This window comes from Culex pipiens, chromosome 1, assembly GCF_016801865.2.
Source record: "Culex pipiens pallens isolate TS chromosome 1, TS_CPP_V2, whole genome shotgun sequence".
Taxonomy (NCBI): Eukaryota; Metazoa; Arthropoda; class Insecta; order Diptera; family Culicidae; genus Culex; species Culex pipiens.
Genome location: NC_068937.1, coordinates 32,353,021 through 32,378,155, shown reverse-complemented (window position 1 = coordinate 32,378,155; position 25,135 = coordinate 32,353,021). Strand labels below are relative to the sequence as shown.

The window sequence follows — 25,135 nt, the reverse complement described above, 5'->3', positions numbered from 1 at the left end:
TGAGGAAATTTGTACCTGATGTTTGCTGTCAACTGTAACAAAATCAGGAAGGAACTAGTTGTCTTTTTACCGTTTCCATTTCAAGATTCATACTAGAAATTTGGAGTTTTTTTTTTAAAGGTTCTATACACAAACACAATAGCTGATTGGACCTTTTCTAAAAAAAACTCTAGAAATGTAATTTTTAATGATATAGTGAAATCGTTTTTATCGTAACTCCTAAACAACTTCTTAAATCTCAATGATTTTCAATATCAAGCCAAAGGACCCAAAACAAACAAACTCGAACAAAATGTGTTCTGCCAAAGCCGAGAAAATCAAGTAAAAAAACGAACAGTAGCTGTCAGAATCATTTGATTTCCTTCCAACTTCAAAATCAGTTAATTAAAGCTCGATCAAATCTATTGCTTCCAACACCGAAAGAACCCAACCTTCCACGACCTGTTCGCAGAAGCCCACACGACATCGCTCCGACAACCAGCAACATCGACATCTCTCGCGAGCTGTCATTTTTCGCTATGACAGAATAATGGCAAAGCGCGCGCGCGCGCGCAATCAGCCAATAAAACCCCGCCATTTTTTCCTTGCCGCAACAACAACAACTTGTCACTGGAATTAAGCCCGCTAACGAAACAATAACGGGCTCCTTGGATCGGCTCCGCCGAAGAAGCAAGAGGAATTTGACAGCGTTGTGCGATCTTGTCGCGCGGTTTGACGTTTCGATAATGTAAACAATAACAAATGCAGAACGTTTATCAGTCAAAATTCGCAAATTGAACCCAAAATTTGATAACATTTGATTGTGTGTAACGTAAACAACAACAAACAAACTGTCATGCAGCAAGATGGCACAGCCGCAACCACTCGCCAGTGAGGTTATGTTGTTGTTGTTGTCGCGTCGCGACCATGCTCCGGCACCACACATGTGTCACCGGGCTGCATGTTCGCTGTCAGGTAAACTGCACTCGGCACCGTGCACCGGGCTTTGCTCCCGGACTTGTTCTCGTGTGCAATACCCGGCTTGCGAGCCGCTTCTTCGTCCTCTTGGTGCAGCAATCGGGAGCGGGAAATGATTTAAAGCTGGCTTGCGGTCACTGTCACCGGAGGTGACGTTGGACGCCATCTTGGTAACAATTGCTCCAAACTGTCATGTTTACAAAATGTCGCTTGACGCAATCAGCGCGTTTTTTTTTTTGACAGCTCAGCCCAACGCCACCCCCACTGACAGTTGGCGGTCACTTTCGAAAAAAGGGGGAAAAGCGAAGAATGCCGAAGAACCCGAAGCGATAAGGGTCCGCGCGCCACGTAATCGTGTTAATTCATAAATCAGGCGTGGGTTACTAATTTCCTTAATTAACGCATGCTCAAGCCGGGCTTCGGGCTAATGGCATGAACATGAAACCCCTCGGCCAATGGGCGCGCGCAACGGAGAAGGGGCCGCACCAGATGTACTCGCTGGGCTCTGGATTTGGTGAGCTGAACGGGGGGCTCATCACGCTTTTTCCCGGTAAGACACGGATTAAGCCAAATGAAAGGTGACGGTTAGGTATGCGAGTGAAGAAACGGCGAAATAATGTTGGAAAACATTTTTCAGGAATTTTTGAAATTGAGAAAGAATGTGGAATGTAACAGGTCAATGTTAGGCCCTGAGTCAGGAGTTGAAAATTTTTCAAATAAGTACATAAACTTTAACCAATATGTATGATTGTGACAAGGTAAAGCGATTTTTTTTAGCTGACAAAAATCAATTTTCACAAAAAGTTAGCTTTGTTCTAGAAAGTTAAAATTTCAATTTTGTGAAACTTTTGTAAACAAAAAATATTATAATCTACAATAGTTTCACAAAATGTGTGATGTTCAAAATGAAGTACAGTCGACTCTCTGGCTGTCGATCTTCTCGATATCAATAATTCTCCATCTATCGATGAATTCTTCAGTCCCTTCAATCTGCATACTTCAATTATCTTCATTCCTCGATACTTTCCCTTGCTTGAAGGATCTCTTCCTCGACGGTCCGTTGGATTCTGTTTGCTTTAAAAATCTCTTCCGGTTGTCAATAATTTCACTTTCTCATGGCTTGCATAGACATTTTTCTTGGCGAAACGAAGCTTTGAAGGGTGTTTGACATAAGTTTGTTTTTGTTTGATGGACGTTGCCATGATTCTCTCCCATAGTTGGGTATCAAGAAAAAAATATTTTCAATCGAGTCTTCATTTTGTATCGTTCTGTAAACTGATGATTCTCTTCCTCGACGGTCCCTTGGATATTGACAACCAGAGAGTCGACTGTATATTGATTAAAATAATTGAAAGTTATTTAAACCTAAATCTTGCAATGTCTTGGTCACTCGATTGGTATGTAGAAAAAATAAGGTAAGGCGGATTTTCCAACTGTCAAAAAATTGTTAGCGCAAAGCTCGGGTTTTATGTAGAGATTTTCAGGAAAATTTAAATTTGACCGTTTGCCGGGCAAATTTGACGGATTTTTTTCTGTAGGGTTGTTTAGCAACGCTTTTAGTTGAATTTAAAAAAATAATAAATTAAAATGAAATGAAATGAAAAAAATATTTTGGTTTAAAAGCGTTTTTTGTTCTGTTTGGCATGCTAAACAACCCTACAGAAAAAAATCTGGTCTGAAAATTTGTACATAATATCTAACATTTTTTTGAAAGCGCTTTTGGAATCCCGAGATGAATATTTCACCTCTCCTCATATGCTTTCTAATTTAGATAAACAACTTTTTAAAAGTGAAAATCCAGCTAGATCAGTATGAAAAAAAAAATCGAGAAATTATGATGAACAAACTACAAAAACAATTGTGACTTCGCTCGAAATTTAAGTGAAGAATCAATCATAACAGTAAAAATTTGGCCAGAGCCAAAATGTAAACAATCAGTCTATCCTATTGTAAACATCAACTGATGTGAGCAAGGCAAACTGTTTGTTTACACTTCTTCTTTGTCCCATTTACATTTCTGGAGTTTTTTTAAAGGTCCAATAAACAAAATTTTAATGTTTTGCTTTTTGGGTGTTTTTGAAGCCATCTTGAGTCAGGAGTATTCAAATAACCCCAAAATAGAAAAATGAATATTTTGTTTATTGGACCTCTTCAAAAAAACTCCAGATCTGTTTTGTTTGCAAAAAATTGATCAAATCAAATACAACTTTTGAAAAGGTCGTTAAAAACAGGATTTAAAATGTGGCTCTTTTAAATTAAAATTCTTGATCGAATTTCATTCTTAACTTTACGATAGAGGATATCAAAAACTAGATTTTGCTTAAAATAATAAACTATTATTACAAAAAACACAAAAAAAAATTTAATAGATTTTTGTCACCTAATTTTTCAAAACAACCTGTCAGTTTACGTCTCATTTACACGGCAAAAAATTATGTAAATATGGTTTAATATTATAATTTATCTCTATAATGATGTAATATTACCTCAATTTAACTGAAAAAGTGGCATTACAAAGCAAAATTGGTAAATTTACACAGTTTTAGAGGTAAATTTACACAGTTTTAGAGGTAAAATTACACATTTTTTCTGACGTAAAAGATGTACCAATTCTCAGATTACCATGATTTTTTGCTGTGTAGTGACAAAACAATGCACAACGGTGTAGATCACAAAACAAATTATAAATTAGACTTTCCGAAAAGAATGAAGTTTTGGAGCTGGTGTCTTCAGAAAAGTTGTTGTAACCCGGGCAGACGGTAATAACAAAATTCATGCCATTTCAATAACAAATATTGTTAAAATAACAGAAAGTGTTATGGAATATTCTTGCAAAATCCATTTTTGCATAAGAGTTTAATAACAGTTTATGTTATCATAACACAATTTGTTATTGGTCTGATATTGGTTGAAAGCCAAAACAACTTTGGAATAACATTTTTTGTTATGGAAGAATACCGCCAACTGTTATTGTGATGATCGGATTAGTTGTTAAAATAACAAAAAATAATAACAAAGATTTGTTCGAAGAATAACTAAAAATGTTATTAGTCTGTTATTACAATAACAATCCAATAACAAAAAAATCATAACGACGAATAACAAAACTTGTTATAAATAACATGAAATGTTATTGGCCTAGTATTTTCAAATATCAAAAAATGTTATTCCCAAGTTATTTCCGTCTGCTCGGGAAAGGAATAGTGCTACTTTTGGCTTGGATGAATATTAGGGTGGTTCACGATTATGATGTTTTAGAAAACTTAACTTTCCAGAAATATTTTTGGGATTTTTTTGGTCATATCCAATCCAAGCAACTTTGTCGAAGGCACCAAATTTTTTTTTGCAATTTACGCCATCGACTAATTTTATTAAAAACATCAGTTTTATTTTATTCATGCAGCTGTAAATCAACTGTGGTGAATTTTATATGACCGAGTTTGAGTCGAGTTGAGTCGTTAAATTGTTGATTGATGGGTATAAAAAGAGATTCACGCTAGTTTATCTGTGGTGCAATTATATGTTTTTAAACTTGTATACAATAAAGTTGAACTTTCATACAAGTTGAAAGAGTCAGTATGCTGCCATCTGGTGGAAGATTTAGATTCCGTTAGCAAAACTTAAATATTTTTTAAAGTTTTTTTTAGCAAAATGCTAGTCAATTGCCGCGGTAAGAAAAGACCCTTTTGACGATGATTTGCTGCATTTGAAAAATTGCCCAACACCAAACCCCGTTTGAGACACTTTTCTGACGTTTATGACCCATCACTCAAACCTTTCTGCAAGAAGGGGGTGGACACACCAGAAATCACTCGCAAACCTCGCAAGATGTCATAAAAGGCACACTTTCACGCGTGAAAGTTTCCCGGACCTCTCCGGTTTCCCTAAGGTTTGCCTTTACGACCCGCGTCCGGTATTGCTCGCCTTCTTTGAATAAACGGCGCGGCGGCCGCAAGTTCAAATTCACTTAGGAGCTTCGGAGTCTGTGGCGATTCCGAGTTCCGCGTGAAATAAATAAGCTCACACTTTAATTGTCGCCGGTAGCGCATTTTTCCGAACGAAACTTGGGGTCCAACGAGTGAGCGCGCGCGCGGTGATCTATGCGCCAAACTCACGTTGCAGGAGTTCCACAGGTTCCGCAGGATGAATAATGGTTCTCTAATTTAATCGGCCGTGCACCATCTCGCTAGTCTTGGTTGGGACGCCGCCAGAGTGGTCAACCGGAGAAACTGGACCCCCCGAAGGGGTCTCAAGTGAGAATTGCATGGGAATTGGATTGGAGGTGGCTTAGACCGGGAAATGGATCCGAATCGGTGAGAGTTAATATAAATTAAGTGCATTTTTTAGCTTCATTAATTATTTTATTTATCTGGGTACGGGAATGTGGTACGTTACTCGTTAAGGGGTTAGGAGAATGTAAGGTTGTTTGAGAAAGAATGCAACTTATTATTATCAAATTGTTATTAATGTCGAAAATTAAGCAAATGACCTGGAAATATGTAAGCCTAAAAATTAAGTCATCCCGAGCAGACGAATATAACTTAGGAATAACATTGTTTGATATTTGAAAATACTAGGCCAAAACATTGTATGTTATTTATAACAAGATTTGTTATTCGTCGTTATGAATTTTTCGTTATTATATTGTTATTGTTATAAAAGACTAATAACACTTTTAGTTATTCTTCGAACAAATCTTTGTAATTATTTTTTGTTATTTTAACAACTAATCCGATCATCCCAATAACAGTTGGAGGTATTTTTCCATAACAAAAAATGTTATTCCCAAGTTGTTTTGGCTTTCAACCAACATCAGACCAATAACAAATTTTGTTATGATAACATAAACTGTTATTCAACTCTTATGCAAAACTGGATTTTTCAAGAAAATTCCATAATTTTTATGGCTATTTTAACAGTATTTGTTATTGAAATGGCATGAATTTTGTTATTACCGTCTGCCCAGGATTTCAATATCCTTAAGGGATTAAATAACTCCAAAAGTTTTTGAAGATATTTGTTGAATAATGTCAAATGTTATTTACCTGTTACAAAATTTTGTTTTATCAAAATAAAGTCATTTTAAATGATTTTAAAAGCAGTCAGTCCTTTTTTTCCCCACACTAATGAGCTTCTAGCATTCCCATGAAGTCTGAAACTCCTTTCAGAGAGACTCCCAAGCCGGACAGGCGTGCGCTGATTGTGATCACCTTTTAAGGAGATATTTTCACGATTTTGATATTTAGCACATTAGAGTCTACAGACCCCAAGTGTGTCGACATGTGCTAGATTCGTTGAAGAAATATGACTTTGGCCAGACTTGGACTCGCCGCCTAGATGAGATCTCGTGTTGATTTTATTTTCCCTGCGCGCAGTGAAAGTACACACTTAATGAAATTAATTTCCTGCCAAGTGTCGTTAATTTGATGTGGGAAAGTCTGACGCGGCGAGGAGCCATGAAGGAGGAATTCCTCTCGTTTTTTTCTGAAATCAACACCGAGTGCGATTAAGAGCTTTTGGTCCTAGACCAACAAACAAGGAAATAAATCTAACCTCAAAAGCCTCTATTGGCGCGCAGGCTCTGCAACACTTTTTTCCACAAAGTGGTCGACTTTACCGGGATTTGGACCGCGAAACGTGCGCTTGTGACCCTAATGAGGACCCCTCTGGGAGCAGTTGAATTAACCCTTGAGTCTTTTGAAGAAAAAAAGTACACCCTTCGATATTATAATATTTTTTTTTGTTTGTTTAAGTTGACTAAAAGTCAAATTATCAAACCCAAAAAATTGTATAAAAGAGTTCTCCATTTCATCGTGACTTAAAAAGTTCAACCAGAATATTTACAAATTTGAAAACGACTCATCAAAACAACTTTAACAAAAGTTGTTCACTTTTGACGTAAAAAGCTAGCAAAACTACCCAGCAGAGGGTTAATTACGAACAAAGCAGATTTGCGTGGTACAGTGTTGCCAGCAGCTGCTGGTCAGTGATCCCAGCGTCCCAGGTAGGCTCTGGTGGAATGCGGCGAATGCCAAACCGCAATGGGTAAATATAATAACAATATCAAAAAAAAGAGTCTAGCCTCAGCAGTGTAAGAGGGAGCCTACAATTTAAAGTGCATTTATTTCGCAAATGGAACCCATAAATATATGCGCGCAGGCCCGGTTTCGTGTCTTGTTCGGGCTAGGGAAAAATTAAAACTGCTCAGGTGTGTGTGAGAGGGAGGAGGGGGGGGGGAGGCATTTAGCACCCATTCTCTAGCATATATAAACAAGCATTATCGGGGGGTGCGCAGAAAAGACCCTAAGGAGAAGGGAACCTGATGCGGGACCCCAAGAGAAATTAAGCTAAATTAAATTAAGTGCGGAATTGTGTCACGCACTGCCGGGTGCGGCGATTGGGTAATAAGTTTTGTCAGTGCAGAATGCAAGCCCAGCAGACATGCAAATGATATTTTTAACCCTCTACAACCCAACCCCGCCTCTAGACGGGCTTCGATTTAAAAAATCGCCAAAAATCAATTTTTCAACAAATTTTTGATCTTTAAAAAGCATTGGAAAGAAGAACTCTTAAAATTTTAGAAAATTTATGGGTTGGAAGTTTTACTTGTTTTATGTGACTTTGCCAATATTTTAAAAATGTCATTTTTTTAGGGGTCAACTTTGGCTGTGTTTTTTACTAACATTTCTTATATTTTCAGTAAAAAGAAGTATGCAGTAATTTTTCTAGTGCCCCAGACTATGCCTCTACGCATTTTTTCACAATTCAAATGATAATGGTATCATTCTATAGCGGAAAATGTGAAAAACATGAAAAAAAATTGAAATATTGACTGTAAAAACATGAAAAAATTAGATAGGCAAAATGTAATGATAGGAGGTGGTAGAATAGGCCAAATATAAACTAAACATGATAAATGCAAATAAAAATACTAAAAATGAAACAAGAAAAACATAAAACAAGAGAAGTTAAGTTTTTCGTAGAACAAAAGTAGCTCAAAATGACCTCCTAAACACGGGAAAAATAAAAAATTTCGAAAAAAAAATTTGGGCAGTAGAGGGTTAAGTTTCCTAGGTTGATTGGAAGTTATTGGCAATCGTCGATAAAGGTGTTGGAATTTGAGGGGGAGCTGCTCTTTGGTTTATTTGGAAAAAGGATTGGAGAATGAAAAGATTTTACAATATTATTTCAATTTATTAAGACCCTTTCTTTAAAAAAGTTTATTTTTCCTTTGCGGCAGATTCCATCTTCAAAGTTTGTGTTTTCAAAATTAATTTAAAGTTTCTAAACAAAAAGCAAAGATAAATTTGTTACTAAATGTTGTTATTTTTTGGAGGAAACTTGAAATCACATTGGCAGTGGCCTTTCCAAGGCCCTTTTCGACTACAAAAATATGAATTTTACGATTCAAACCAAATTTTGAGGTGAAAAGAATCGCATAATACTTAAGGCATGATAAAAGTTATGTCTCTTTAAAAAAATATGCAAGCCAAATAAAAAATATATTTCCAAGACAATTGCGTCTCTTTCCAATTTGAGCAGTTCTCTATAATCTACCAATTATCTTTTTGTGATATTTGATTTGAAAGAAACTTTGTACATCCATTCCTTATGTTCAAATAAGCCATTTTGCATCATTAGTTTCTCCATACAGGATTCTATCCAATTTCGGGCTGTCCGTAGAAGAGTGCTCTGTGAATTCTCGACAATCTAAATCTTGAGAAGGACAAGGAATTTTCTTATTGATTTGGTGTCTTCGGCAAAGCTGAAGGTGATAATTAAAACTTCAAGGAAAAAGGTACACGGAAAAAATACCATTTTTATAAACATTTTAAAACAAAACTTCGATTTTTTTTCATTTTTTATATGTTTTTAGTGGACAAAAGTGCCAACTTTTATCGAACGAATGTTTAGGAAAAAATTATAAAAAAATAGTGATTTTTGGAAAGAATTGAAAATTCACCCACAAAAGCTTCCTGGAAAAATTTTTAGATGTAAAATTTGATTGAATAGAAAAAACATTTGTTCGATTTTGTTAGGAAATGTACCAATTTTGAGTTAAAGCCATTTTTAGAAAGAAATTTTCAGAATTTTTTTTTTAAATGGTTTCCATCCTTGTCAATCCCTGTTAAACAAAAGTTTAGAAAAAGTTAGAAAATTCTGCACTATTTTTATTGGGACTTGTTTACCTTTGATTGCCCTGCAAAGAATTATAATTACGAAAAATTAGTTTTTACTAAGTGCTACCAATTCAGCCCTCAATTGTCAATCGATAATATCTTGAAAAAAGATTCCGATTTTTTATATTTAAAATTGAAACTCGTATGAAATTTTCTCAGCCTTTTGAAAAGTATATTTTCGGTTTTTTTAATCGCTGCTTACATTTTAAAAGGACAAATAATTATGTTTAAGCCCTTTTTTAAATTCATGAAAAAATGTATTTTTGTGAAAAAAGTAATGTTTATTTCTTTCCCGTGTACCTGTTTTTCGAATAGTTCTAACCATAACCTACAAATTTGTCGGAATCAGATTTTTTTTCTCAAGATACAGATTGTTGAATATTTTCATCAAGGTTGTCAATCGATAATAATATCGTCTGACGATAACGATAATGGCTATCGTTATCGTTATTTCGATAATTCTATCGGTGATAATCTTATCACCGACAATGGACGACAACTCATTTTTTAATTCTTTCTAAAATCGAATAATTCAACCATATCAAGTTAAATTTTTAATACTTTCACTAAGAATTTATTTTTTGAAAATGTTGTATGTTTCCAAGTATAAAAATGTACTCAAAATTGTTCACAAAATACCGTATTTTTGCGAAAATACTCAAATTTTCATAATTTACAATATGGGTATAGAACAAAGTGAAATTTTGCATGCTTTTACAATTTTTTAGAATTTTGTTTTGGAAAAAAATAACATTTTCACAAATTACCGTATTTTTTCACAACACTCAAATTTTCCAAATTCACTTTTTCACACGAAGCGAAATGTTTTATTTTTTTTCACTTTATTAAAGTATTTTTGTAAAATACTGAAATTGTTCACAAAATACCGTATTTTTGCGAAAATACTCAAATTTCCATAGTTTACAATATGGGTATCAAACAAAGCGAAATTTTGCATGCTTTTTATTTTTTTTAGAGTTTTTTTGAAAATACTTAAATTATAACAAATTATCGTATATTTTCGAAAATACTCAAATTTTCAAAATATGCAATATGTGCATCAAACGATTTGAAATTTCGTTTGCTTTTTCAGTATATTAGAGTTTCATTTTCGGAAAATTCTAAAATTTTCCTCAATTACCCTATTTTTAAAAAATACTCAAATTTACAAAATATGCAATATGGGTATCAAACGTAGTGAAATTTTGCAAGCTTCATGCAAACATTCAAAATTGTGCGTCGTTTGATACCAATATTGCAGATTTAGAAAATGTTAGTACGTTCTATTAAATACGGTATTTTGTGAAAATTTTAGTATTTAAAAAAAAAAATCTTTTAATATGAAAAAGCAAACCAAATTTCGCTTCGTTTGATACCCATATTGCAAATTATGAAAATTTGAGTACTTTCGAAAAAATACGGTATTTTGTGAACAATTTTGAGTACATATTTTACTTTGAAACTTACTAGATTTTCAAAAAATATATTCTTAGTGAAAGCATTGAAAATTTAACATGATATGGTTGAACTAAGTCGATTTAGAATGGTTTAAAATTGTCGGCGATTAGATTAACGCCGATAGAATTATAGAAATAAGGATAACGATAACGATAGATTATCGTTATCGTCCCGACGATAACGACAGAACTGTCTGACCGTTATCGAGCCTCGATAATTTTATCGTTAACAACCTTGATTTTCATAGCACTTTTCTTTTCACTGCCCCAGATTTATATCGTTTTTAATTTCTCAGGGTCTCGACTTAATATTTTTTCATAACATTTCTGGAGTATTTTAATAAAAAAAATTAAAATGTAATAAATAAAATGTGTTTAATCTCTTGCACTAATAAAAGTCTTTGCTTTAAATTCAATAACATTTTCCACAGTTCTTTGTTTTTTTTCAATTTGTGTCAGTTTAAACAATAAACTATAAATAACTAAATAATTAAAGTATTTTTTTATTTGTAGTGGTTTTCAAATTGTATTTCCTTAGAACTAACACTTTAGATGTTTTTGTATTATGTTAGTTGGTTTGTATTTTAGATCAACATAATTAATAAAACGACGTTTTCAATTTTTTGTCTAAATCAATTTGAGTAAGTTTTATTCAATGCGTAATTTGATATTATTTGTGTTTCGTTATTCTTCGACAGTTTATCTTACACTTATTTTTTTTTTTTTAATTTCAGGTAATCTACAATTTTTATCTGCCTTTGTGTTTCTATTAAGATATATTGCAAAATGTTTCCAAACCCTAATCAACTATGTATTCTCATACTAATCAAACATCGTTCTTTTCTCCCTTTCTCTCTCTTTCATTCCAGCAGCGTAAGCTGTCACCGACATGGGCAGTGAGCATTACTGCTTGAGGTGGAACAATCATCAATCCAACCTGTTAGGGGTGTTTAGCCAGTTGCTGCAGGACGAGAGTCTGGTGGACGTCACGCTCGCTTGCTCAGAGGGCGCCTCCATCCGAGCCCACAAGGTAAGATTTTCTAAAATTCTTTACAAAAACTTCCTTTGACAACCCCACCCCACTCACGGGGGACCTCCCCGGATGAAAAATGTGACCACCGAACCCCTCATCTCAGGAGGAGGAAGAAGGAGGACGAAGGTGTGTAATCACTTCATTAAACGCCGCTGTTTGACCACCGGCAATGCCAATTCTCTACCAGGGGCTGCTTGTCGCATGTCGCATGTGTCCGCGCACACTCTTCGGACGCATCTTCCCAGGTCCAAGGCAGGTTGACTGCCGTTGGTCATTAAGGGGGACCTCCCCTGTGTGGTTTGCAAGGCGAACGAAAGGAATCGAGAGAAATGAAAAAAAAAAGAATCGAGCGAAAAATGTCACCACCGAGAGAGGTGCGATTTTTACTCAATTATACGGTTATGGATTGCGGTTTCGGAATTCTGGGAAAGGGGGAGGTGGGGAATGTCATTTGCTCTTTATAAAACTGTTTGTTTTTGGTTAATAACAAAGGTTTTTGAACAAAAAATAAATATTAGATATCGTTGTTTGAGGTTTTGTTTCCAAAAAGCAGTTTTTTACATTTTTTTTCTCTCTTTGGGCTTCATCCATAAAGTACGTCACGCTAGAATCAGCCAAAATTTACCCCCCCCTCCCCCCTTTGTCACGCTTTTCCTATACTTATAACATGCAATGTCACACTTGCTCAGACCCCCCCTCCCCCCCTAGAGCGTGACATACTTTATGGATGACGCCTTGTTACTTTTCAGAATTTGATTTTTGATTCTTTTCAATTTCAGTTTTTTTGATAAATGATTGGAATAGATATTTTTTTACAAAATCCTTGAATTTATTGACCATAGTGTGACCACTTTCGGTCAAACATTCATTTGACCCTCTACAACCCAACCCCGCCTTTAGACGGGCTTCGATCTAAATAAATCGCCAAAAAATCAATTTTTTAACCAATTTTTGATCTATAAAAAGCATTGGAAAGAAGAACATCAAATTTTGAGAAAATTGTAAGGTTGGAAGTGTAACTTGTTTTATGTGACATTGCCAATGTTTTTGAAAATGTCATTTTTTTAGGAGTCAACTTTGGTTTTGTTTCTTACTAACATTTCCCCTATATTAAGTGAAAATAAGTATGCAACAATTTTTGCAGAGTACCAGAATATGCAGCTTAGCATATTTTTACAATTTAGTTGATAGTGGTGTCGTTCTATAATAGAAAATGTTAAAAACAAGTAAAAACTGATGAAGTGTAAGCCAAATACTATCAGAAACTAATAAAAACTAAACATGATAAATGCTAATTAAAATACTAAAAATGAAACACGAAAATTATAACACAATAGAAGTAAAATTTTTCGTAAAACAAAAGTTACTCAAAATGACCTCCTAAAAACGGGAAAAATAAAAAAAAACAAAAAAAAATTGGCAGTAGAGGGTGAAACAAATACAAAATAACTTTCTCGTAACAAGGAAGAAAATAAGTTGAATTTTTACAACTTTCTTTTAAACATTTGCATTCTTGAATTTTAGGGATAAAAATCCTTCAGGAACACCCGAAAATAAACAAAAAATGAGTGTAAAAACTTACATTGCAAAATATGCGACGCGAAATTTTGCAAAGATCTACTTAACTAGAGACTTCAGTTCAAAATTTTTAAAAAATCGTAACATACAATAGTTTTCGAATAGAACAAACATAAATTTTCTTGCCTTGCAATGTAAATATCATTTTTTTTGCAAAGAAATCACAAAAAATTGTATTTTTTAAATCCTTTTTTTTTCATTATTTGCATTGTGAATATAAAACTACACAAAATTTTACATAGATTTAAACTGCATTGAAACTTGTGAACATGGCAAAACTATTTTTTTAAATACTGAAAATTTCATAATTTGCAATATTGGCATCAAAACAAGATTTTGTTTAAATATTTTCAATTAATTTCAGATTTAAGTTTGAAATTCTGAAAATTTCACAAATTATCGTATTTTTTAAATAAAACTTTGCAATATGAATATTAGATGACCCATTTTTTTTTTTAAGAATTTCTAAAATTTTCACTAAATACCTGTTTTAAAAAAACTGAAATTTTCGATATTTGCGAAATTCTGTATAGATTAACACTTTACTAGAACTTGCAAACAAAGTGACATGTTTGGTAAATTTTTACTTCAGTAGAAATTTAGGCTGCAAATGTACTCCAAATTTAATAATTTCCAATATGGGCAATAGGCATCAAGATTTAGGGTTAATATGTTCAAAGTTTCTCAAAATTCCGTATTTTTTAAAGATATTTTGATGACACAAAATTTGGCAAAATACTAAAATTTCAACAACAACAAAATTTAGAGCGTAATAATTTTCAATTTCAAATTTCAATATTCGCGATTTTTTCTTAATATTACCAACATGCAAACCAAGCGAATTTCATCACTGTATAACAATTGTTAGTTTAAAATAATTAATTTCTTTCAAATACTTGCTAAAAAAAAAATAAAAACATGACTTTGCAATATGAGCCTCAAATGACACGAAATTTTATCTGAAGTTATCTGAATCAGAAAAAAATAATGTTCATGCCTTGTTTTCCAAAATGTTTCACAGCTAAGTTTAATTTTGGTAGGTTGAAAATTTTGTTGGTTGAATATTACCTTTTTTAAAGTAATTTTACCTAAAACATGTGTAGAAATGTTACCCTGATGAAAATCGACAAGTTTCTAATGTAATATAACAATTTTTTTGACACAAAATCTGTCACCATTTCCTAATGAATATTATCATCATTTTTTTTCTGTGTAGTCAAATCGAATCATAACATGTTTTATGTAAAATACTCAAAACTTATAATACTGATAATACTGACAAATATTAATAAATGTAATAAATGTATTAATTGTTTTGTTCCGATTTGTGACACCAAAATTTAATATTTGAATAGAGCTTACAAGTATTTTTTTAAATTTGAATAAAAGAAAATATGATTGTTGTACTTTTAGTGGTTAACAATCGGGTGCACTATGTTTTTTTTTTAGTTTTGAAATTGATGGAATCTTTTTTAAATAAATTTGCAATTACCTTATGCAAGTATGAGTTTTTTTCAAAAATATGTTATTTTAATAAAATCCTATCATTGTAGAACGTGACGCTGATCTATGAAACTTATAAACTGTTGAATGCAAATCAAATAATATTATTGTCATAATTTCTATGATTAATTGGTAAACAAACTATCTGATGATGATTTTTGGAAAAGTGAAAGCAAAAAAAAATGTTGCACCAGTTGTACGGAGCGGACTGTATTTTCACTTCACTTCAGGCGGACTTGGGGAACCAGCTTGGGAGGGTCGGAAGTATCACAGGCAAACAGAAAAACACTAGAATTTTTCTCTCACTAATTCTATTTACGGCTACTTAACTTAATTTTAGCGATTATTTGTGTTTCCTTCCGACGATCGCGACGCGCTCGACTTGACGTCCGACCGGTTCGGCTGCTTGCGATGAACTTAACTTCACTTGTTCCGACGCGCAGGTTTCTCGTCGTCCTCTTTCGTTGCGCGCCAAAATCCTTCACGAACGTCTTCGTGCGCCGTTCGTTCTCCCTTTCTCTCTCTCGCTCAGGCCGTCGTCAACGGCGCGTTTTTGCCGCGCACGTCGTTTCGCGCGATCCCTTCACGGCGTCGTCGTCGACGCGCTGTTGCCAGCTCTGTCTCGCTTGCTGCCGAGCACACGTCGTTGCGCGCGTCTTTTTCGCTGTTGGCAACGACGCAGGCTGGGTTGCCACCTTCGTGGCAGTTGTCATCACAGCAAGCGCAGTGCTGCCAAAACCAAACCAAAATTTTCTTCGATCTGACAGGTTCAGGCTCGAACACCAGTCTTGAACTGAACGGCATTTAAATAGAGTTTTTTTGCTCCGTAAAATTCACATTTTGTAAAAAAAAAAATTGTAACAAGATTGGGTCATGAATGGCTTGAATTTTCGCTACTAAGGCCGCTGCAAAAAAAAATTCAAAGTTTATGTCAGTTATTTATTGAATTGTTTGAAGATCCGACAAGTAGTTCAAATGTTACGTATAAAAAAGTGTCAGAATTCAGAATCGGATGCTGGAATTTTGATGCCGGATCTCACTTATCTATATGAAAACTATGTCCGGATCTATCATCCAAACCATCACTGGATAGGTGATTGAAAACCCTTTCAAACAAGTCTAAAACGTTGAAGATCTGGCAACCCTGTCTCAAGTTATGACCACTTAAGTGATATTTATGCACTTTTTTGAAGCCGGATCTCACTTATCTGTATGAAAACTATATCCGGATCTATCATCCAACCTATAGTTGGATAGGTAATCAAAAGATCTTTCAAACGAGTCTGAATTATTGAAGATCTGGCAACCCTGTATCAAGTTATGACCACTTAAGTGATATTTATGAACTTTTTTGAAGCCGGATCTCACTTAAATGTATGTAAACTATGTCCGGATCCATCATCCGACCCATCGTTGGTTAGGTACACAGAAAAAAAAATCATGGTAATATTACATCTGGGAAGGGGTACATCTTTTATGTCAGAAAAAAGGTGTAATTTTACCTCCGAAAATGTGTAATTTTACCACTTTTCTGCTGTAATGTAACTTTTTTAGTCTAAATTGAGGTAAAATTACATCATAAAAGAGGTAATATTCAACCTTCCAAAATTTCAGCTTCCAAATTTACATTAATTTTTTACTGTGTAATCTAAAGACCTTTCCAATGTGTCCAAAACATTGAAGATCTGGCAACCCTGTCTCGAGATATGGCAACTTTAGTGATATTTATGTACATTTTTTAACCCACCGGCAGTCACGTAAATGTACTTTTTTACACAGTTTGTAAGGGCATTTGTAAGAAGGGCGAAAACACGCGACTTCCCGAAGGTTGCCTAAGCTATGTCCGTATCCATCATCCGTCATCTTTGGTTAGGTAATGAGTCTTTCCAATGAGTCAACTCTGTCTTAAGTTATGACCGCTTAAGTGATTTTTGTTTTTTTTTTTTATTGAGAAATAGATGGAATTTTTGTCCAAACCCATCATATCACCAAAAGGAAGTTTGACTTTATAGCTGTCGGCCACCATTTCTGGTACCAACCACTAGTGTCTTCCTTTTTATCTACAAGGACTTCGCCGCCCTGGGCTCCTAAGTGTATGAAAGTATGGCACGGAGCGACGGCGCCGAATACCCATATTTACACAAAGAATTTTAGAGCGCCCGCCGCGGGATTCGAACCAGCAACCTCTGGATTGTGAGTCCAGTGCGCGGTCCGATTGATCCACACGGGCGGGACAATCATATCACCAAATGTTGGTAAAAAGGGAGGAAGGCACTAACCACATAGGTGGATTAAGTTAGTTTTTTTATCAAGATCAAATTCGACGAAGTATACAAGTTCCGTTTTGAAGAAAGAAAGTAATTCAAAATCACTTGAAAATTTTGTTTAAGATAAAAATTCTGACTTACTGTACGTGAAGTCTTGTAGTTATTAGCTTAGTAGATCAACTCATGCCCCCACTTTCCAGTAAATCTCTTCCAACAGAGTGATGGATTCATCTCGTAAACCACTGCGACTCTATTTACGCTTCCAAGATTACACGTTAAAAAAAATGTTTAAAAATCTTAACGCAGCGTCATCATTCAGCCGCCACCGACCATATCTCCGCTCACCCAGAAGTGCGCTCCCATGCCAATAGCCAATTGCGATTGAAATCAATCTCTTCATCGGTGCAAGCCGTCGTCGTCGTCGTCGTCGTTGCCGTTGCAAAAATTCTGCTGATCATAACGCGGAACCCAGCAAAAACGGTAGCCCAAACATCAACCCGAAGCTCAGCATGACCACTTCTCTCGGGGATGATGCTGCACCGCGGCAAAGTGCGTTCTCATCGTCGTCGTCCGGTCCGGTACTTAGCAAGAGACCTGGACATCGCGAGGGGGCCTTCCCTGCATGAAGTGAATGTAATGATGCGTTGATGATCTTTTCACAAGGCGCGCAGCGTGCAACTTTAGGCTGGTTCAGAGTCGCTGTAGGGATTCCTTAAGGGTTTGTGAGCAACTTTGTCGAAGATCGCAACTCGATTGGATGTAGTCCTGCCAAGTTAGAGCGATTTTGAAATTGGAGCCCTTATCTGTAAGTTTTTGTTATTTATTTTTTCCAAATTGTAACGAAACATTATTAGGAGAGTTAATTCAATTGTTCAAAAATTAGAAAACTGTCTTAAAAATTGGGAATGACCCATTTAACCCTGCAAGAAATTGTCCACAAATTCTTGAAGTCGCTGTAACTCGACAGGGTTACCTCCAATCGACCTGCGGTCTTCGACAAAGTTGTTCAGTTCATCGCTGCGGACAACTCTGAACCAGTCTACCGGCCTGCGCCCGTACCGTATCGGCTGGATGCACCGCCGACCGATGCAATCGCACAAAGAGAAGACCGCCAAAGTGGCCACAGCGGCCGTGTGACTTTTGACTCCCCGCTCTTCAGGACGCGATTATGTGATTGGCTAACCTCCCCACCTTCTCCTTCTCCGCCGTTCAGCTCGACGGCTTTGATTTATGGGCTTTTGCGGTGCAACACCAGAGACCTCTTCTCGATTGACTTTCGCACTCTCGGAAGTCAATTTGCGGCAAACCCTCACCCCTCGAGGTGCCAAGCGAGGTTACAAGCGAATTATCAAATTTCTACTTGTTTCCCATTAGTCAGCGCTGAAGTCGCGCGGGTTCCTAACGGCCACGTATGTCCTCGGGCTGTACGAGAGTCCCGGAGTTTTGGTCTCAATTTCGCGCCCGCGCGCGCCCGTTTTGTCGTCGCCTGTCGTGTTGTTTGGTTGTACGCTGTCGTGTTTGCTCTCATTCGACGACCGGCTCGCGGACCCAAACTCCCTCGGGGGAAGACGACACTTCTTGTGGACACACTTGTTCGCCCGTTGACCACTGCTGCTGTTGGTGTCACTGCTGAAGGAGGGTGCAGTGATGCTGTGGTGGCCAGCCAATCACTACTGCAGCCACTGCCTGGAACTCTTTGGTGTCGAACCAGTTTGGTGACGGGGCCGAGATTGACAGATTGCCATCAGGGTTGAGGGAAGACAAATTGCAACGCTTGCTATCAGTGATTAACACTTGGTTAAAAGTTGGCACTTTGTTTCACTTGGAAATCATTTCAATTCAGTCTTTATTTTTCAAATTTCTATTTAAAGGTCTGACAACGCTGCCAAAGGTTAAGAGCAACCTCACGAAAGATTCAAGAATTCTGGGAGGGTTTTTATTCAATCAGCCATATAAATTGAAAATCCGACAACCAAACAAATATTTTGAGCACCCATAGAATTATTTTTCATACAATTAATAGACCTAGGTATACAATCTCTAATCTGTGTATGTCCAATATCCGAATAAAAATCCTATAATTTAATCCGTACAATCTAATTCGTAAGCAAAGAATTGATTCAAAACAGTTCTGGAACGTTTTTTTTAAATCAATAATCCGAATAATAACAGATCTCGCTATTTTAAGCGATCAAAAAAGTTATAAAAACTCATATCGCAAAAAAAAAACGCACTCCTTTAAAAAAATATTTTGATAATAATTCAAGATCGGTTAAATTTCAGCGTTTAAATGCAAAAGAAAACCAATCAAATATTGGTTTATTCTGATCTCCCGTTTACTCTTTCTGTTTGCAACAACTCTAAACTCTAAAGTGAATCGTTTTTTCTTGGATTTGTGGTCTAGGTCAACATTCTTTTTGAAAATATTTTTGATTTTTTTAAATTTCATATATCAAAATGGTGTTTAAAATTTAAAAAAAGGTTCAACTATTCAATTTGAATATAATTTTCCTCAATTACATCGAAATTTGTAATTGTATTTTTGTACTTAATATAAAATTTGTTTTAGTTTTTAAAATTGTGGAAATTGTAGAAACACTCGAAAATAACTGACAAGTAGAAAACAAAAAGTCCTATTGGCCGGAAAAAAAAATTCTAAAAAGTTCGGTGTTCTGGAACTTTTTGTTTTGTGGTTTGGTTTTTTTCTAGAACTAATTTACTGCAAAACTGCCTTAAACTTATTTGATCTAGGGTATATGACCCTATTTTGGACCTAGTACCTATTTTGGACCTATTTTTATTAATCGAGGTAGTTCAGGCTTTTAAAGTACGAATTCACTGAATCCAACCAACAGAAAGTGTAGGCAGGATCGTTTTGTATCTTACCTCTTCCAAAAATGTTAACATTTTTGATTATTTCCGCTTTTTCAGCCACTTTTTCCAACGCCATTCGAACTTCCTTTCATTTTCCTAGCACATCGATTAGGTCCAAAAATTCCGGCCTCGTTGCTTATCAGATTTGGCTCGCGACACCATGATGATTTTTTCTGTTTTGCACTGACACCAAGCAATTTCGTCCGGTTTCCGAGCAATGTAACTGTTGTTTATTTAATTTTTTCTTGTTTTCCGTCACTAAACCATTGAAATAACTATTCTATTATCGAAAAAAAACTCATTTCAAAATATTTTTTCAAATCAGCCGCGTTGGATCAGTTTTTGGAGCTACTTTGCCGTCGGTTCAAGGCTATCACCAACACATGCATAACAAGGTGTTGCCAGTTTTGTTTATCAATTTATTTCGATATTTCATTGAAATTGATTGAAATTTTTTAATTTAATATTTTGAATTGAATTTCTTTACTGTAATTATTCGAATGAAATCTAAGCATTAAAAAGCAAATGATTAACAGAAACAATGAAAATATATTTTTTAAACGATAAAAATGCAAATTGATGCTAGAGATTTAGATGATTGTTAGGACCGATTGCAAAGTATCCCAAAATTTAAACTGTTGTTGATTTATTTTTGTCTTAACATCATTATCACCAATTTAGCCGCATATATTTTTAATTTTTGCTTCAAAAAATGCAAACTGGCTACACTCAAAATCAGAAGTACCCTTCAAAAAGGGTTTTATCTACCCTTTATCTGTCATCCCAAAGAAAAAAAACCCTTTTTGAGGGTAACTTCCACCCTTTTTTTCAAGTTCACCCGTCGTCACCCTTTTGAAAAGGGTTACTACCGGTAAACTTGAAAAAGGGTGGAAGTAACCCTCAAAAAGGGTTTTTTTTCTATGGGATGACAGATAAAGGGTAGATAAAACCCTTTTTGAAGGGTACTTCTGATTTTGAGTGTACCCTGTTGGAATTGAAGGGGAAACGATTGAAAAACCTAAAGGGTCTAGTTCATTAAATCGTCAGCTGTCACCGTGAGCTGTCAACATCGCTTACGAGTGGTTTTTTGAAAAAGTCGTATGAATTAAATTTTAAAAAATCTTGAGTTAGTTTTAAAAAGATCCTAAGCGCTAGTTGTAAACAAATCAATTTTTCGATTAGTTCTCGATCAATTTACGAATTATAAATAAAAAATGCTTTGAATTATCATCTGCACGTCTTTTAAATGCTCTTTACTGGAAAACAAACAAAATTTGGTTTGGTTCAGAAAAAAAATCAAATAAGTGTCGGAGATCGTGATGGCTTTTACGACGTATTGCAAACTAATCAGAGAAATATGCATATGGAAAATATATTTTTTGTGAGTTTTAACTGATTTTTGCATATTTATCTATATACAATTTTTAAAAATACAGGTATAACGTATTTTTTCACAATTGGCAGCGTTGGTTTATAATAAATTACACTTTTAGATTTTACCGTGTCAATCATGTTAGAAACACAATTAAACCAGCTAGAAAAATAAAAATCTTCGAAAAAAATTAGCATAAGAGGTTAATGCGATGTTAACATTATGAATTTTATGATTTGAGACATATAGCCGGGGTGACTTTGATAGGTTTGATATTTTTCCGCAAAATGAAGAGTACAAATTGAATACGTACGGAATGGTATGGAATCATACTGACCGTGGTAGAGAAGAGCATGAGCATGAGCATGAGCATGAGAGACCACCCATGGTTGTCCTTCTCCGTTGCTGAACAGGACCGTAATATGCTATCAATACAACCGACCATACGCTTGAACGATCTAATGGTGTTTCCCTTATCAACAGCATGTATGAATGCGTTGAAAAGATAAAACATCAAGATCATTAAAACTAGATCTGAAGCAAATAGGTAACAGTCATTGGCCACCAACGGCGCCCGCCATGTCAGTTTGTAGTTCTCGGGGGATTGGGACGGGAATGTTAGTTAGCACAGGTTGCTACAAAGGGTGGGTTCTATACGATATCCACACCCCCACGTGTGCCGGAAAACTACTTCTACTTGGGATTTTGTTAGTGGGTAAGGGTAATGGCCATACTGACCGTGGTAGAGAAGTGCTCAAAGTACCTCATGAAGAACTTTTCATGAAATTTTGAAATTTTAAAAAGTTAGTTGACTATAACTAAGAAAATGTTGATAAATAGCATTATTTTCATCTTCTCAACGTGTCATGATTTTTTCAATGAACATGATTTTGAATCGTAAAACGGAATGCATTTTCGGATTCTTCGGACAATCTTCTACTGGGAAAAGGTAAAATAAGTTTTATAAATATTATAAAATATTATTTGTTTTTGAAACATAATTTAAAAAAATCTCATAATTCAAAGGCATTTCCAGTAAAACAAATTTCATATAAAATGTGAAAACTTTTGATTCGTTCTTTAAATTCAGTTATACATGTAATATAAATCCATAATAAAATAAACAAAACTAGTTTCAACGAATTTCAGGCAAAGTTCTGAATTTTTACCAATATTACCTAAAATTTATATGTATTATGTTAAAAAGCTTATAAACATAGTTAACTAAGTACTGACATAAATGATTTTCTTAAAAATTATATCAGCAACCTAAGTGGTGGTAAGTTCGAAGTAAAAATAATGTTTGAAAACCTCAAATCTGCTTTTAACAAGACAAACTATGACTATCAAAGGCACCCTGATATTCAAACAAAGATTTTTTTCAAATATTACATTGTTTTTAAAGTGCAACATGTAGTTAAACTTTTTGTCAAGCAACTGTAAAGTTTAACATGACAGATGAGAAAGTTTCACACCAAGTTACAAGCTATAATCTCCCTTTAAAATTTCTTGATTGTTTAATAATATTTGAACATAAGCTCTGCGTAAAATTTAGAACCTTTTTTCATTGTAACTTGTTATGTATCTATGTCATTCATTTAATTTTAAGATAAGGTGTTTTTATTGCGAGTAATAACGGGTTGTCTTTTATGTTCTAATGCTTGAACAATTAGGTCGTAAGAATATGCAAATTGTAAATAGGACAGAGACCTGCTAAAGATGCGTGAGTTTCCATTCAATATGATTAAAACACGTTTTCAAATTGAAATCCATTGTTTCATCATAATTATTTAATTTCTGAAATAAATATTTTCCAAATTATAATGTGGATAGGCCCTTTGGTTTATCAAACCGAGTTTTTGTAAGTGTGCGTGTTGCCGCCGCACGCCGCAATTCGAGTTGTCCAAATTTCAACCAATCAGAGTGTGGGTCCAAAATAGGTTCAGCGATGTCTCCAAAATACATTCAATAAGTCCAAAAAGCATCCAAAAAATGTTTTACTTGAAATGCTTATTACAATGAAATGGTTAAATTATTTTGAATTTTCAATAGTACACTTTGTTAAGCATAAATTAAGGCACAAAACAATCCTGAAACGAGCCAAATTAGTTAGACCGTTGCTGAGAACTATGCGAAATATGTTGACGCTTTGCATAGTAGGTCCAAAATAGGGTCTTATACCCTAGAATGTTTTTCAAGATGTTTAAAAAATAATCATGTAAAAAAAAAATTTCAATTTTTATTTTTAAATTCGATTCAATAATGAATATAATGTAACGTTTAAAAAAATGTCTTTCCAAATCTTGTTTTTTTTATTAAAAGGCTGTAAAAAACTAAATTAAAAATTAGTTTCAATTTTCAAACAGTTACGTTTTCTAAATAATTTTGCAACTGTTTTTTATGCAAAATCAATTTATTCATTAAATGCAAAATCCTTATTTTTTCCGACTTTTTTCAATCAAAGTTCCAGAATCAAAATGTTAAAAATTTTGACTGTTTTGCCTTAAAGAGCTTAAATAAACGTTTCTCAACAGGTAACGATCAGGCTTAGTGTTTTTCACGTTACAATATGTTAAAATAACCTGGAAAATCGTAATTTCATCCCCGAATCTGTATCAAATCTTTTAAATGTTTTTCACAAAGCTCAAGCAGATCAGAAAAAAAGAAAACTATATTTAAAACATAATAAATGAGTTATGTCAGAAACTTAACAGAAATTATTTATAAATTTTAGTAATTTTCACGCTGAAAATAAATAACTTTTCATCCATCAATCCAAATTATCAAAATTTGTGAAAATTTCACGGGACTATTTTTTCATGTTGAAAAACTTAAAAAAAAACATACTGGATATTAAGGTGCATAAAACTAATCAAACAGAAAGCTAAATTCTTAGAAAATGTATTACTGGATTGGCGGAAATATAGTTAAATCTTGTTGTATTTAAGTATTTTTTTTTTCATAAAATTATTTTTATTAGGTCCTTTTCGGTACTGGGACCTGGTTAGGACCGAGTCGGCTTTTGTAATTACATTTGACTTTATAATTACAGAGGATCTGTGTATTTTAGTATTGATTAAATTCTTTTTAAATATCACTGAAGTTTCTAAATTTAACTAATATCACGTTGTCCGTGAAGTTGTAAAAAAATCTCCTATTGTTAAAGGAAATTTTTAGAGAGGAAAGGCAAAAACATTGAAGAAGGTTGAGCATTTTTTTTTTTTCACACAGCTTTAAATTGTTCTTTAGGAAAAGAGAACTTGTTTTTAATAATTGAATTTCAACTGTTTACATAAATTATGTAAATCATTAAAATAAATTGGATTGGTTTTCCAAATAAACAAGGTTTTAATTTAATAACTTTTTAATGCAAATACTGCGATTCAAACTAATTCGCTAAGACACAAAACAAAATTTTGAAACTCAAAATTGCACTTTAGAAATGTTTACGGACTTGATTTTTTAGATTTCTTTAGAAAGCTTTTTCACAAATTAATGATAGAAATTATTACAAAATTACAATTTTCGACCTGTAGATATCCTTAGCAATATCATTGCGCTAGCTAACTAACATTCCCGTCCCTTAAAATCTAGATCTACAAACTGACATGGCGGGCGCCGTTGGTGGCCAATGACTGTTACCTATTTGCAACTGATCTAGTTTTAGCAATCATGGTATTTTATCTTTTCAGCGCATTCATACATCCTGTTGATAAGGGAAACACCACTAGATCGTCGAAGCCTATAATCAGTAGTGCTGAAAGGATATTACGGTTCTGTTCAGCAACGGAGGGGCAATCATGGGTGATCTCTCATGCTCATGCTCTCATGTAGATATCCTTAGCAATATCATTCTAAAGTAATATTGTTCTAAAATTAAGTCAAAAAGTAAAAATAAATTTAATCTAATTCAT

At 34.4% G+C, this 25,135-nt stretch overlaps 1 protein-coding gene across 5 annotated transcripts in view; it reads left to right on the top strand.

The window, feature by feature from the left end:
• Nucleotides 1-25,135, top strand: part of LOC120419640 (longitudinals lacking protein, isoforms A/B/D/L) — a 428,218-nt gene that overhangs the window by 186,636 nt on the left and 216,447 nt on the right. For 4 of the 5 annotated variants that reach the window (XM_052706353.1, XM_052706352.1, XM_052706351.1 and 1 more), the window contains one exon: nt 11,464-11,624. In XM_052706353.1, coding sequence (XP_052562313.1) covers nt 11,484-11,624 — 141 coding nt within the window. In that variant the 5' untranslated portion in view covers nt 11,464-11,483. The remainder of the gene's footprint in view (nt 1-11,463; nt 11,625-25,135) is intronic. The other variant, XM_052706350.1, reaches the window with a different exon arrangement.